General features: G+C 43.9%; 1 protein-coding gene across 3 annotated transcripts in view; it reads right to left on the bottom strand.

Moving 5' to 3' along the window:
• Positions 1–16320, bottom strand: part of DGKI (diacylglycerol kinase iota) — a 153360-nt gene that overhangs the window by 11008 nt on the left and 126032 nt on the right. For all 3 annotated transcript variants that reach the window (XM_075503567.1, XM_075503574.1, XM_075503559.1), the window contains 3 exons: positions 11535–11572; positions 9857–9977; positions 1637–1673 (listed from right to left, as the gene is read on the bottom strand). In XM_075503567.1, coding sequence (XP_075359682.1) covers positions 1637–1673; positions 9857–9977; positions 11535–11572 — 196 coding nt within the window. The remainder of the gene's footprint in view (positions 1–1636; positions 1674–9856; positions 9978–11534; positions 11573–16320) is intronic.

The following is a 16320-nucleotide window of genomic DNA, read 5'->3' as shown; positions in this document are numbered from 1 at the left end:
GGTGGGAAAGAAACATGCACAGGTTTTATGCATTCAAAGGACTGAATGTCACATTTCCATCCAACCACCAGTTCTGCTAACTGCTGCAAAGGCAAACTAGCCACCTTCTTATTTCACAGCAGGCAAAACAGCAACAGTGTTTGTTTCTTCCTGCAATTTCTTTCCTCAGCCTCATTCTTGGACACATCCTAGAAAAATCCTGCCCATCAAAGCCATGACTGGTGCACTTGCTGCCCTGGTTCAGATACCCTGCTCTCTTGGATGTATGAGAGGAAAAGCTGTGGTTTTGCTTTCCACTGCTGGACTGGTGAGCTACTGGGGAAGCTTGAACACATGCTTTTCAAAAGAGAAGGCTGTGTAGTGGGAACAGATTTATTGCAAAGCTCCTCACACAGACTGGGGCTACATGTAACAGGATTCTGAGACTGACTGTAGTACCAAGGTTAAAAAAATCCATCTAGATTTGCCTAGGAAGAGGAAGAAAGTACGCTTTGAATGGGTTGAAAAGGTGTCCTTAATACTAGCGTCCAAGAAGTAGGGCCATTACATAACTTCCAAAATAACAAATGACACGAAATACGTGTAATAGGACAAATCTTGCACCTACCTACCCAGAAAGCGAGAGTGCGTAAAGGAATTTCAGCCTCAGTCCATGACAGGGCAAGTTGAAATGTTAATAGGCAACCTTGTAATGAATCTGCCTCTGCTGCATGAGAACTAGATTCAGAATGGGGTACTATCTGATTTTCCCCTGAGGATCAAAAGACAAATTCATGCTGCCAGTTACGGCTCGAACCTCCCATTTTCAAGAGTTAGTGGTAGAGGGACCTTTGTAAAGGGAAGCCCTCATAGCCATGTTCACTTGCGCTTTATTTCAGTGGCTGTGCTATGCTACTGCATGAAGAGAAACAGGCAGTCCATCCATATTCCATCACCCCTGGACTGCACACATGCACCTTGTGCAGATCCTTTCTGGAGTTCTTGCTTAGGGCACTGCGGGATGAGGAATGGTAGGTTTAGCCCCTATGAGAAAGGTTACTTTTGCTTCCCATATATTCCATATACTTCCAAGGATTATTCATGCTTCCCTTACATACTATTTGTGACACCTTGATTATACAACAAGATGGAAAGTAAAGTCGTCTTTTTCATAATAACAGAGGTGACTGAGGTTCTAACTACTCGAGATAAATCTTTGACTGCACAGGTTGTGGCCACTTGAGACAGCTAAGGCAGAGCACTCTGGATGAATCAAGAAGGGCCTGAAGAAAAGGCGTAGAGCAAGAAAAGTAATTTCCTGATTTCTGGAATTTACCCTCCAGATTGCTTCCTCAGTAACTGGATTCTGGAAACATCAAAGCACAATGCAGGACTTGTATTCCTCTAGAAAGATTAAGGAGGCATAGGAAGAAATAGAGAGGAAGTCCTTTTTGGAGTTCAAGAAACATTTGTTTTAGGCCAGAAAACCACATATGAGGTGGTTGGTTGGGCTTCTGGGGAGTTTTGTTTGTCTGTTTGTTTTTTAAGAGATGTGCCATTTTACAAGCTTTTTTATTTGAAAGTTTGCACTTGAAAAACAAGAGAAGTCTGCTAGGTTAACGCACATAATGTGAAGGGCAGGGTAGGTTGTACTTACGTTTCACTGTCTGTCATGTCCAGTAATTCAGATGGACCTGCAAAAGACAGTCAGGTATGTCATATAGCATTTTTCTGCATGACTAGAAGAGTATGACTACCAGGAGAAGATTCCCGGTGTAAATATGTAAAAGAAGCCAACTGAAAGCTCAGTTTGCACAAATATGCCAGCCTTCAAGGTAATATTTGCTTGTGTAAGCCCTTGCACTAGCAAAATTCTGAACGCAGAGCCACTGCTGGAGTGTCAGCACCAGCAAGTAGCAGCCTTTAAATTATACTGGGAATGAATATTCATGGAGTTTATTTTCTCACTCTTCACCTTGCTCAATTAAGTGGTTCACATAAGTACAGTGCATTGAAAATGCTGATACACTGGAAACCCTGATATATTGCAAGTTAAAATCTATTGTTAGTACTAGAGGGAAAATGTCATTAGGAAGTTGAAATTAGCCAAATTCCATCCTGAATGACATCCCTGTGCTACTCCATTTAATAGTGTTATACAGAATGTAGATCAGGGTGGAATATTCCCAGCGGTCTTTATATTGATATGCAAATCCTGTACTCTGCTGGTTAGCAATGATCAGGAAAGTAAGATTAAGAAAAACAGAAAAGATTTTTGTTAAGTGGGACAAAATAATGCATTTATGCTAATGTTCTTTTGTCCTTGATATTCACTACAGGCAGATGTTTATAGCAGCAAATTCCATCACTGAATTACGGTGATATGGAAAGGCTAGGATAGCATTTGAAACGAGAAAAACTTTTCCTTTTGCAGCCTGGCTTATTATTCTTCTCCCCACTGCTCTGGAGCATAGTGCCAGATGGTATGGGGCAGTTAGCAAGGGGAACAGTGAAACTTTACAGGAATTTTCCTTCCTGTGCATGAATATTTCTCTTCAGCACACTTTGACTTTGAAATTCAAGAGTCCTCAAGAGCTTACAGCAAATCTCACCTGAAACTGAGGAATTTCACACGACTTGCTTACAAAGGCCTACACACAACCTCTCTATACTCCTTTCACTCTGAATATGTGTCAAAATGGATCAGAGCAGCCTGTCCCTCTCCCTCACTCCTTTTACAACTTTCACATGCAGTATCATCGGGGCAGCCGGCTGCCTCGGCTCCAGGAGCTGCAGGTAGCTCCTTCACTTCATCTTCTGTCATCATGAGAAAGGAGTGGTCAAAAAAGTATCATGCTTAATCCCCAGTGCACAGGGCATTGCATACCTATCATGGCAGTTCTCCAAACTCATTAGCAACTGTCAATTTTTAAAGCACAGCACCCTGACTCTACCACCACGCATCCTCATGTCCTCACTTGGCAGTTATGTGTTCAATCCTCCCCATCAAAAAGAAGAATCACTCACGACTTCTGAGCTCCCATAAGCATGAAGAAGGATACAGGGGGCTAAGCAGGGTCCCTCGTTGAGAGGAAGGAAAAATAATGCCTGAGAAACTAAAAAGAAAAAAACCCCAACAGATGAACAAAAAGACTCCCTTACATGTCCCAGGAGAAAAGAAAATCATGTCCTCTCAAAAAGAGAGGCAATTCTCCATGGCTTGCTGCCACACCACATGCCAGTGATAGATAACCAGGAATGGCCTGCAGTGTGTTAGAAAAGACACTGCCAAGTAAACTATTGTATCTGTTCATGGATGGGACAAGGAAGGTTGTGATGCAAAGGTGGAACAGGGTGACTGGGCTGGCTGCATTGGGCGTAGAGGTACCTGCCCCGGTAAGTGGAGGAGAACGGGAAAAGGTGTTAAAACATTAGGAGGAAGGATGGAGAGAAGTTCGAAGAATATGACCTCAGAGGGAGGAGAATCTGGGGCAGAGCGGGTCCGGAGAGGTGGGAAGCCAAGGGTGAAAGAAAACTGGTCTGGAGCAGGAAGAAACAGCAAAGCTAGGACAGAGGAGCCGAGTTGTGAGGACTGAGCGGGCAGCCTCTGCGTACAGCCCTGAGGAGGTGCCAGGTACATCCGCCTGCGTGCGAAGGGTGCTCTCCTGGATACCGGCCCAAATAAAGCATGTCGTGGGAGTGCCCCGATTCCGTCCCAGTCATACATAAGGGCAAGATATTGGGGCTAATCGATTAGCAGCACAACGTGGTACCAGGATTCATTCGTTCCATTCTTTCTGGCCTATCTCTGAAGCTGGAATGTCCCAGCTCACACACAGCCTGAGCTGTGCCCTTCACTTCTTTATTTTATTTTCACTTGTGCTTCTCTTAAACCATCCTATGCCCTCCTCCTAATTCCCTTTCCCCTCTTTTTTGGACCTCATTTTTACATCAGTCTCCCTGGCGCTGCCAACCGACCATTCCAAATCCCCCTCTGCCCCGGGACAAAAGCTGCACAGATGTGGGAAGGGCTGGCACTGGGAAAGCTAACGGCACTGTCATCCCGACCCAGCAGGGAGGCGGCTGTTTTACTCCGGGACAAGAGGCAGAGAAAGAAAAGGGGACCAAGGCGCAGAGAGAGAGAGGACAAAATAACCCAATAGAAATCCGGAAGGGAAATGCATGAGTGAGATTTCTATCAAGGAAAACAGCAGGGGAGGGAATAAAAACAAAAGATAGAAATGTGTGGAGAGGTGGAGGGAGGAAAAAAAAAAAGAGAGAGAAAGAGGGAGCAACTCAGGGGCTAAAGAATGGCAGGATGGTGACGGGGGTGTGGTGTGTGGAGAAGTTCGCATGAAAGGAGCTGAAAAGCATGACGCACTGAGGGGAAGCCCAGCTGAGACCACTTTCTTTCCTCAACATCTCCGATAGACTGTCTTGTGTAGAATTATTAACTTTTTTCCTTCTCTCCTTCTGCCCCCTTTCACTCCACCAAAGCCCCTCTCCAGTTTCTCAGGGGGCAAAGCAGCCTGAGCTGGGGATGGGAGGAGGGAAAGGAAGGAGATGCTCAAAAGCAGCTGCCCTTTAGCTGAGCTCACTACAACATAAAAGAGAGACTAAATGACCATATTTCAGAGGCATTTCCAAAATATACAGCACCATGCAGTCCAAAAGGCCTCCTGGCCCGCAGCACACCCTGCCCTCTCCAATGGATGTGGTTACAGCTACCCACAGGAGACACACAGCTATTAACCCCTGCCAGTCCCTTGTCCTGTCAGTCCTTCACAGAACTGGGGAAGAAGGGTATTGCTTTAAGCAGTAATGTCGGACATTATCAGCATTTCTGAGTGTTTATCTGTCTAAATCCTCTTTGCCGAATAACTTGATTGAGGTTGTTATCTGGGGGACAAAACTGGATTTGGTTCCTTACCTCCAAAGAGGAAATATTTTTAAAATAACGGTAATCTGCAAAGTCAGAACTATTTCAAACCTCCCCCCAACTCCACACTCCTCATTTTTACCGGATGTGAAGATTAACAGTATCTGGTTTTTACTGCTAGTGTCTTTTAGCTCAGAATTTCCACTGTAACATAGAAGGTAGTCAGTTTATGGAAGCATGCCTTCCATCATAACTGTCTCTCAGCCATATTGACCTAAAATTTGGTAAACTTGCAAATTAAAATAGACTATTTTATACCTTGTGCCTTCTAGGAAAACTAAGCTGTTTTCTGCTTAGGCCCCTCACAAATGTCCACTACCCTAAAACATTCTGCAAATCTAGACATACTAGCATATGTCAGGCAAACTCACTCTCCTTCAGTGTTGCTTTCTGATGGCTGTTCAAACTTTATCCCTGACAAACATCTCTGTCACGGCAAAACTTGCTTTCCAAATGCCTTCTTTGGAACTCCTAAATCTGGTCAGGATACAAATCCAAACTCACTGATGGCTCTTCACTCTTGACTTTGCAGTGCTACGAGTAAGGAAAGCATCGTCTTTTTTACCAGAGGATGCTATATAATGGAGCAAGGACGGGATGGGACGCTCTACTGACTGACTGTTCCATCAGAAGTTCCCACCACAAACTCCTAAGGCAACTGTAAACGTCTTTCCTCTCTTCTGTTTACAATTAAAATACCCTAGATGAACTACAGAATTCTTGTTTGTCTTTTGAGCCTCTAGAGAAGAGAAGACAAGGAGAAGGCAAACCTTGGAATGTCTTGCATACTGGTTATAAATTACACATAGTTCAGCACTGCCAGATAAAGACTCCAAGCCAAGTTTGATTCCAAATACAGATGATGATTTAGGAGGTCCTTTTTCTAATGGAGCTTCTTAAGTCTTCCCCAATTCTGGTTGTGTTAAGCAAGTAAACAGTTAACTCTTCTCTAATGTGTACGCATTAGGGTGCAAGACAGTTGCTGACTGCAGCAATAAACAGATGTGGTTCTGATACCTACTGAGTCTGGCCTTCAGTTTCAAGCTAAGTGTTCCTTAGCCCAGCTACAGACAGATCTTAAAAGGTGACCCTCCTACTACAAGCAAAAGACCCCTGATTTAGGAAGGCGGTCTTGAACAACATACAGGTCTGTGTGTCTGCCCTTCCTGCACAGGGGTTAGAGAGAAACTGTTTTGCAGGAACAGCAGCCAACACAACTCTTCCTGCAGCAGTAAGCAGCTGCCGTCCTGACACCTACTACATTGGTGCTTTAGCTGCTATTCCAGGCTTGCGCTAGACCACTGCTAAGTACCTGGCAGTACTGCACAGCAGCGTCCTTCTGTGACTCTGTCCTGGTTTTGACTGGGATAGAGTTAATTTTTTCCATAGTAGCTTGTATGGGCCTGTGTTTTGGGCTTGTGCTGAAAACAGTGTTGGTAACACAGGGATGTTTTAGTCACTGCTGAGGAGTGCTTACACAGAGTCAAGGCCTTTTCTGCTTCTCACCCCACCCCACCAGCGAGTAGGCTGGGGGTGCACAAGGAGCTGGGAGGGGACACAGCTGGGACAGCTGACCCCAACTGACCAAAGGGCTATTCTACACCATATGACGTCATGCTTATATAAAGCTGGGGAAGAAGAAGGAAGGGGGGGACGTTCAGAGTGATGGCGTTTGTCTTCCCAAGTAACCGTTACGCGTGATGGAGCCCTGCTTTCCTGGAGATGGCTGAACACCTGCCTGCCCATGGGAAGGAGTGACTGAATTTCTTGTTCTGCTTTGCTTGCGTGCGCAGCTTTTGCTTTCCCTATTAAACTGTCTTTATCTCATCCCATGAGTTTTCTTGCTTTTACTCTTCTGATACTCTCCCCAATCCCACTGGGGGGGAGTGAGCAAGTGGTTGTGTGGTGCTTAGTTGCTGGCTGGGGTTAAACCACGACATACTCATCTCTGCTTCTTCTAATTTAAGGGTTATTTTCCTCCCCTTAACATCTGAAATCATCTGATCAAGATCACAGAATAACCTCTCGCATTAATGTCCCCTGCATGTTTGCAGAAATCATAAAGCCCTCTCCACAAAGGACAGTCACAGCATCACTACACCATTTTCTCTCCTCCATAATCCCAGTGCTATGGGCAGGGGGGATTCCCCACTCATGTATCGCATTTGATTCACCCCAGTAGTTTCACATTAGGCAGTTAAAATTCCTGGTATGGTGGGTTTTGTCTTGCTTTGTTGTTGTTTTTTAAAGATATTCAGAAGATTTTCCCTGTGTGATTAATAATAGGTTTTCTGTGCTGTGTGCTGGAGGGTATTTTGCAGTGGAAGTCATATTAACGATCTCCAGCCATGTATGGGAAGCAGACAAACTACAGAGGAAGTATGGCTAGGCAGAGGTAATTGCTAGAACAGGAATAAGACCCATTTTTATCAAGGGTGGATATCAGCAGAAATGAGAAGCTAGATATGGGGACAGCCTCAGATATCAGTAGCATTGGATTGGGTCTTATACACTAATTAATGTTGAGAAGATGCCAGATGCCAGAGAACGCAACAGAAAAATAAGGACATTATGATGATGATGATTCAGCAAGAGAGCTCGTTTGTGACTGAGAAGTGCCCAGGGTAGAAATGAGTTTCATTAATTGCTTGGTGGGAGAAGAGAGGAGGCCCTTATTAGAGCATTGTCCCATGCACTCTCTGATCCCCAGAGAATGTTAAACAAACAATGCATTTGGAGAAGCCCAGAGGACATATGTCTGGAAAGCTGCGAAAGCTTCCTGCCACCCTTGGGGATAAAGGGGGGAGAGAGGAACTGAGCTGACATTTGCTCAACCTTCTGGTTTGTCTTTGTCTAACAGTCCGTAATCCCTCACATTTTTCTATTCACTTCAAAAATTCCCATGGATTCCCTGCTCACATCCTCACCAGCTTAAATGATCTCATTTTAAACCTTCACCAAAGGAATGATAACTGGGTCAGACTGTAAGTTAAGGTGTATGTGCCTAAGAAAAATCTTGGAGATGCAGCCATGACAGTGAATTGGCACAGGTCATGTGCACTGTGAGAAGAGACCAGAGGCAGTAAGAAAATTGAGTGAAATTATGTCTGTCTACAGAATTCAGAGGCACGTATATGCAGTGTGACTAATGAGATAATCCAGAGAAGTTAAATAGGAGGTAGAGTTAGCACTGGTAAGACTTGTTACAACTGGGGAGAAAACTAGCCAATATTTGGATATAAGGCCAACTACGCTTAGCTACCCACGTGTAGGTATCTATACATAAAAGAGTAAAGCAGCAGTTCAGACCCGCTCAGTCAGGTATCTGGTGCACAGTTCAGTTGCCCACACACAGATATTTTGTGCCAGTCGGTATGCCTACGGGCAGGTCTTAGGATGTGTTTGGAATGACAGGCATGCTTGCTTGGGCTCCAGCTGCCAGTCCAGTACGGGTCTCCTACAGGCCTTGTACGTTATTTTGTAGACCCATGCAGATGTCCTGGATATCCAAGGGCAAATGACATTAGATAGTTATGTTTAGCTAAATGGACAAAGTGCACAGGTTACTGTCAGCTGAATCGCTTGCTGGGCTGCAATGACCACTTTGACTAGGGTCTCCCTTGAGCTAGTCATGCTGGAAGTCTGCTGCTATTAAAGATGCCCTCCTCACTTCCATCTGCCACTGAAAGAGGACAGGTCTCCTCCAGTACCTCTGTCATACAGGAGCAAATTAATTGAGTCGTGGATCTCTGTTGACAGTGCAGGGACTTAGACCCACAGGTTACATGACACCTGTAAGTAAACACCTAAACGTAGGAGTCAAGCTCGAGCTAAATCCCACCCCAATTAACACAAATGTTAACAGATGGATTATTGCTTCTTCCTTTTCCTATGAGTTGTGCTTTTTTCTTCCCTCTGTAAAACTTCTGCAGTAACTTCTGAGCATTAGCTAACACTTATTCCAATTGCCAGAGGCAGTCTCTGTGTTTAGTGCTAACACTGCTGCTGAAATAATATAGCTGATTTTGACACCCAGAAGTCAAAATAGCCATTGATATTTTTGAAGAGGGATCAGAGAAGATTACAAGAACATTTAAAGGACTAGAAAACATTTCCTACAGTGTAGGAGGCTGATCGCTGGGACCTTAGCTCTGCGTGCAGAGCAGTGACAATATTACTGTATCACTCTCCAGCAACCAATGAACAAGATTATGGTAGTTCAACAGGCAGAAACTCCCAAATGTGACTGCCTCAAACATATGTACACACACAAATTGCTGCATAGCCTGTGTTAGCATGCCTGCAATCCGGTTACTGACAAAGATAAAAAGAGTTGAAAGGAAAAAAGGGAAATGGCATGATCACAGCCTATAAATATAAAACGGAGACCATAAATTTTTGTTATCGTGTGGTCTTGAATCTAACAGAGCCATCATATTGGAAGGTTGGAAGGGAAGCTAGGCAAATGCAGTCCAGAAATAAATGTACAGATTCCTAACCAGTGTGTTATTAAATACTGAAATAATACCAATGGTTGGATGGGCTCTCCATCACTGTAAATGTTTTAATGGAGATTAGATGCTTTCTACTACATATGCCCTAATGGAAAACAAATTAGTTCAGAGGATTCCTATGCCAGAGGTTCTAACTAGAGCATCACACTGCTTCTGCACAGCCCCTCAACTGAGGCAACTGTGAAAACACCCATCCTCCCTCAAAAGTCATCTTTATTTTTGTTTCCACACTTTCTCTTTATCTGGAGCCATCGCTGTCATTGCTACCACATTCCTGGCCTCCTGCTCACACAGGCTGCAGGTGGACATTTTGCAGAGGGTGACCACAGATGAGTGAGGGCACTTCCAGCCGCATGGTGTGGTTTTACCTGACTGACACTTGGCTGAAGTACAGCTCTCTGTGGCTTTGCCCACTGTGACTCACCATGCTCCAGGATGTATTTCACAATCTCGCTGTGCCCAGTCTTGGCAGCATGGTGCAACAAGGAGCAGTGATCAGGTCCTTGGATTAACAAATTGGCTCCTTTTTTACAGCATTCTATGAACTGGAAAAAAAAAAAACACACAGAGGATAAGATGGGAGGAGCAGAAAAACAAATATGCAGGCAAATTGTTTGCTAATTTTCATAGGACGTCAGTAGAAAAATGGAATAAAATGAAATAAAATATTACTTTAAAGCCAGCTTTTAGGCCCCAATGAAAAAATATCTGAAACTAGAAGTATTGACATTTATATGGGTTAAGAAGAGCAGTTTGTATTTCCTAAACAATGAGAGATTGCTACTCTACTGGCAATGAATTATTGCTTGCTAGCAATGCTTGCAAACCACTTCTGGTGAAGCTGTTGGGACATTTTAAAGCATATGTATTTGACAGAAAATTCTGGCTTCTCTACTGAAAATTCCAAATTTTCCTCAGCACAGGAGACAAACGCTTTCTGACTACACCAGAAAACTCCAACTCGAAAATCCACAGGGAGGATTTTTGAGTTCAGCTGCCCCAGAGCTCCCTTCTCACTCTCTGCCCCCTGCCCGGGGCTGGCAGAGGGGGAAGCACTACACGGGGTAAGAACGGGCAGGACACAGCAACCGGCCAGGTCTCAGAAATGCTGCAAATTCGGGGGGGGGGGGGGGGGGCTTTGCAGTGCAGATCACTGCAGAAAAGAGGGAGAGGATTGCGACAGTGGGACATAATTTATGATGCAGTACATCCAAAGAAGGGCCAGACGTTTCCCTGTCAAAGCAAACTCAGGCAAAAAGTTTTCAAGAAGCAGAAAGGGGACAATATTTTTATGACTGCTGGTTGAAGGACTGCTCCCTAGATGCCGCAGCCACAAGCGCAGGGGCGGAGGTATAGAAGGGGCACCTGCAGGCAAAGAGTTGGCCTAACAGTACTGTCATTTTTACAAATGGCTCCAAGCTGGCTTCTCGCTGATAAAATTGCAATCATTAATCACAGTCCTCATCCAAATTCGAGGGCATGTTTTCAAATCCTGACTTGGCTACTGAAAAACGCAGCCTGAATAACTGTCAGACATGGAACTTCAGACTTTGGGGCACAAAACATTTTTGCATGGGTGCCCTCTCCTCCCAATAACTAACAATACCAAGACACTCATGTTTTGAGACATCCATCAGACGATAAAACAACAAGCTGAGGTTTGTTCTACCTGGTCTGGTGGTTGCCTAGGTAGAAGTTAAGAAGCCTCTAGGAACTCTAGGGGCTTGGCCACCAACCTCACTGCCGTAAAATATCCTTTACTGTGAAAGGCTGTGTCAGAACTACCCTGCTGTTCAGTGTTGCATTTGCCAGTATAGTAATTTCCCTGTTGGTAACTGACACATTGCTCTGTGCAGTGCGCTATGAATCCTGGGCTGAAAGGTGCTGTCTAACACCAGATCCTATTCACTCAAATTTCACATCTCACCTGACTGATGTGTTCCCCTAATATTCAGGGTTTCCTGGAAAGGCTGTAAAATGGCACTTGCCAGCAGCCCCTACAGCAGTCTATTTATGTTTTGAGAAGAGGTGTGATAAAATTTACAGTATATCAGACCCGCAAAAAGCTGTGAAAAAGTGGACACTCAGTGCTCTGTACTTACCTTCAGCAGATCACCAGCTATGACTGCCTGTAAAAGTGCTGCAAAAGACAAACAGGAAACTAACGTTAGGCAGAAAGCATTAAGCATACAGCTTCACAGCTGAGAACATAGCTCACAGTATGTGCAAGTTAAGACCAATGCCTCAATCCACTTGCATTCTCATATACTATCAAAACCAATGCAAACCCTGCACTGGCAGGCAGATGGAAGTCTGCCCATGTTGCACAAAAGCTATAGGGACATCAAGCCAGCGTTTCCAATGCTGCCCTGGAACTGCATGCTTCTATCTGAATTTTTGCCTTGAGACATTTCAGGGACCTTTCAACAGTGTCCACAGGGTGGGCCCAAGTCTCTGGCACCTAAGCTATCACTGAAGACGTCCATGTCAAACACAGAGAACCTGAAAGCATCCTCAGACCTCTCCGACTTTATTCATACTGACGGTGGAGTGGTCAGTCAGTCTCAAATACATTGAGAGTCTCAAGTTGCAGATGATTAGGTGGCAAAATAGAAATTTCTTAATAATTATTGGTATTACAAAAACATTTTGACATGCCAGTGGGCAGCAAGTCCCACGGGTTTGGCAGGCAGGGTCAAACACGGAGCAGGAGCCAGTCCCCACCTTTTTAGCCTTTGTCATTTAAACAGACACAGAAGGAAAGAGAGGCAAAGTGAACAAAAGCTCACAGCAAGGCAGGACTGAGCTGTGCACAGAGCTGGGAGCTGCTCGCTACCCGCTACTGTCTGCCCCACGCCCGTTAAAAAGAAGGAAGGCAGGCAAAAGCCTGGGACTCTGTACTGCCCTATGTATAGGCTGCACTCAGCTAAAAACACCGTGGTGGCAAGTAGCCACAAACATGAGAAGCTGTTACAAATCTACTGCTATGCGGCTATTTCCTCCTTCTCCCTATCATGATATATATAGTAAAAAACAATTATGAATAATCTTCCTGAGAAAGCACTTACTTGGTTTGCATCTTAGAAAGCATTAAACATCTGCCTCAGTTCATAACTTTTTCAAGAGTGCCTAAGCCCATTTCTATCTTCGAGTCTAGGCAGCGTAATCAAGTTAAGCATTTGCTCAAGTGCCATCCTTGGTAAAGATGCCAGAAGCTCACGTAGGGAGGAACAAGGGGGAAAGAAAACCATAGCATAGCCTTGCCTCTGAAAAATAACACACAGGAAACTGCACAGCGTGAATTCCACGAGGAGCTTATTACGGCTTCAGAAATGACAACACATCTAAGCTAAACACTGCGGAAGAGGAAGGGAGTGCAAAGATGACTCAACAAATGCCCTTTCTTCGAAAGCACCTGGGGTTGTGCGTGGCTTTCTGGTCTCGGCAATGCCTCATGCCCTGGCCACGCAGCAGTAGGGAAAGCAAAACCCCAGTCCAGCTAAGTTCTGACTTGGGAAAGCAGTAGCAGCAATTCTTGTAACATTGAATTTAGGGCAGTTTTACAGGGAGCATGAGTTAAACTAAGTCCTGCAAATCCCCCTGGCATCTGTGGGAGCGAGGGCACACAGATTTGAAGAATGGAAAAAGACAAACACCAGCAGGTAAGAGCTAGAACTGCAAAAATACACGGACATCTTTTCTTCAGATTTCATTTCCAGTGGTTTATGTCCTCCTTTTTTTTCCAATAGTTCTAATACCAGCTCAGTCCAAATTAATAGCAGAGCAGAATTTAACCCTTGTCTCATTCATTTTATCTTTTTCCTCCTTTTTTGCTGATCCGGTCTCACTGCCACATTTATTCTGTGGGCTACTGCAGTCTGGACTTGTATAAATATTTTGCTCTCCTCACACACATGAAAATCAAATGAACTGGTGACACCAGCTTTTCATTGCCTTCTACATCCAGTATTTTAAGACATGGCTTCCCTGAAGTTACTTCCTAAGAGGCAGAGATACATTTTCTTATGCAAACCATGCTTCAGATTATAGCCAGAAAAGCCAGGAGAGAGATCTAGAAAACTATGAAGTGAAAAGAAAAGCCTGGCAAGTCATGAGAAATCTTCCACATTGAGTATCCATAACCAGACATTGGTCTGGTGATAAGGCTATTAGGATAAAGCAGCTCTAAAACACATGCAACATAATTAGACCAATCTTTCCCTCTTTCCTAAGCCTCCAATCCAGCAAAGCATTTAGGCAGGTGCTTAGCTTTGAGCTAATCACATTCTTTTCACCAAGTCTACCTGCACACTTAAAATTAAGTGCTTTGCTAGAGTAGAACCTATTGCATAAATGAATACATTACAGATCAACAAAACCAGCTGGCATAACAAGCAGATTAGACTACAGTAAAATAATTCAGTGCTGTAAGCCAGGATGCTGGAAGACTTAGAAGCTATTGAACTAGAAATGGAGAAAGGTTCTTTAGAATAGGGAACACATTTACATAAACTTATGAATATTGCTTATCACACTAACCCCATAAACCCAAATGGGATTGCTGGGCATATTGAGGAGGAGGGTGAAGATGGCAAAAATCACCTGGTTGTTAAAGAGGTGGTAAAACAAGCAAGCAGATGGCATTGACAAGAGAGAGCAGACTGAGAAATTGGACAAAAATCCTGTTAACATGCAATGCCGGGCTAGCTTAAAATTAAAAACATTAAAGTGAGAATGGTTTTATTTCTTCTGAGCGACACTGCACCAGTGGTGTAATATATAACATGAATTATGCAATTGTTTTATCATATCATAAAATACCTTCAGGTCTTAAAGATGCCTCAAAAATCACTTGATTTAATAAATATTTAAATCAAGTCATTATTTTCTCAGCTTCTCCTAAGACAAGCATTTGTCAGGACTAATAAAAATGTTTTATTACCTTTTTCATTTATTTAGCAAGCAGATTTATTGCTGATGAAAGGTGACAGCTTGACAAGACTGGAGACTGAAGTGCTCTGTCCATATAACGAGGAAGCACTCAGTCTGCCACGGTGGTAGACTCCCCAGGCTGCCTTCTCAGCGAAGCTCAAGCCTCTCTACCAGTACATCCCTGCGGACAGCCCCTGCTCCATCCCTCCTCCATCACTGACCTCTCTGCTGAAACTGCCAGAAAACGTGTCAATCGCTGCCCAGGGTGATGGATCTTGACAGAAACAATTACCTGGTAGGGTATGGACAGCCAGAAATGCAGACTATGTACGTAACAGCTGCTAGAGACTAGCAACTTTGAGTTTCCACTGGGTGAATTTTGAGATGAAGTTCTAACCATCCCTGTGGGCCAACTTACGAAAGAAACCTCATTTAAAAAAAAAAAAAAAAAAAAAAAACAAAAACAAACCACAAACAAACAAAACCAAAAAACCCCACTCCAAAACAAACAAAAAACACCTACGAGTACCTCCACAGATGCCGAAAACAATACCTTTCCTGTGGCATGTGTCACTCATTATTTCTATGTTAGTGCCCACTGTTTCTATTGGAAACAGCTATTTTTACTTCATATTCTAAAAATATATGTTAACGTCACTGGGTTACAACAAATGTCACAAGTTACAACAAACAACACTTTTTGTTTCCCAGCCATAAAATTAACCTACTAAATCACAATTGCTCTCTGGTTCTGCATGTGAAGTCAGCAGCATTAAAACAGCGCTGCAAAATCAGTCATTAAACACTGGGAAACAGATAATGAAGGAGTGAGGTATTTGTACCCAGTAACTTCAGAGGCTGCAAGATGCCTACGAGATTTCACAGGGCTGCCTGGATGGTCAGAAGAGAAAATAACCCTCCATAGAAAGTAACCTGGCATCCCTGCAATAGTTCCTGTTGCACAACTCCCTCCCTGGAACTTCCCTACAGAAGTTCTAGGGAAAATTACCTCCAACTTGCAGTACCTAAATTAAGAGCTAAACTGAGACAGAGAGGGGATCCTTCAGAATGCCATGATGCCAGGAGACATGTCTGATCACCTGCGAGGACAACCAAACAAGGGCAAAATGGGGGATCCTCCTTTTAAGGGTTTCCAAGGTATGATACTCCTGGGACCAGGCGATGCTCATGCTCTCAGAAATTTTGGGAACTCTTTGTATAACTTACAGGTGCAGCATGAGAACGCCTTGTAAGTGTGAGGGCTAACAAAGAGAGGCCCATGACTGCAACACATCATAAGAAAACAGCAGGAGAGGGACAGAAAACATTGACACCATCTCACTCACTTCAAAAGCAAGGAAAATTCTCAGAAGCATCACAAGTAAGGAAAACCTCAACCAACAACTACCCCTTCCCATCTGCCCTGAAGGAGAATTCCCTCTTGGTCCCAAAGCTGCTGATCAGCTTAACACCAAGGACATAAGCACGGCTCAGCACCAGGCTACCATCATGCCAGAATTTTGCTGCTAAAACACTTCCAGAAAGAACATGGGAAAAAAAATTCTTATAAACCCTTGTAGCTAATATCTCAGGATCACAAGGTTCTTTGTTTGAAGTAGGTTGGCATGGAGGATATTTAGTAAGTTAGTTATTCGTGAGTCAGTGAGAGGAGCTGGCTTTCACTGAAAAGAGTCTCAAAGAACAGTACAGTTCTGCAGTCTGCCACTGTCAGTGGTACAGGAGTAATGTGTCTTTTTAAGTGAGTAAAAGTTATTTATAAACCATAAACAACTTTCAGATTTTACCGGTCAGATTGCACACCTGATCTGACCCTTTCCACACCATATTTGCACCCACTACTGCTGTACAAACTAAGCCACAGAGAATGCTGATAAAAAGGTGCGGCTATTTTGAAGCTTTCACCATCTCCAGGCAATTCTTTAGTGAGGGTCTGAG

The sequence above is a fragment of the Mycteria americana genome, chromosome 1 (genome assembly GCF_035582795.1).
Source record: "Mycteria americana isolate JAX WOST 10 ecotype Jacksonville Zoo and Gardens chromosome 1, USCA_MyAme_1.0, whole genome shotgun sequence".
In the NCBI taxonomy this organism is placed as follows: domain Eukaryota; kingdom Metazoa; phylum Chordata; class Aves; order Ciconiiformes; family Ciconiidae; genus Mycteria; species Mycteria americana.
Note: the sequence above shows the minus strand (reverse complement) of the source record. Positions and strands in the feature narration are given on the sequence as shown.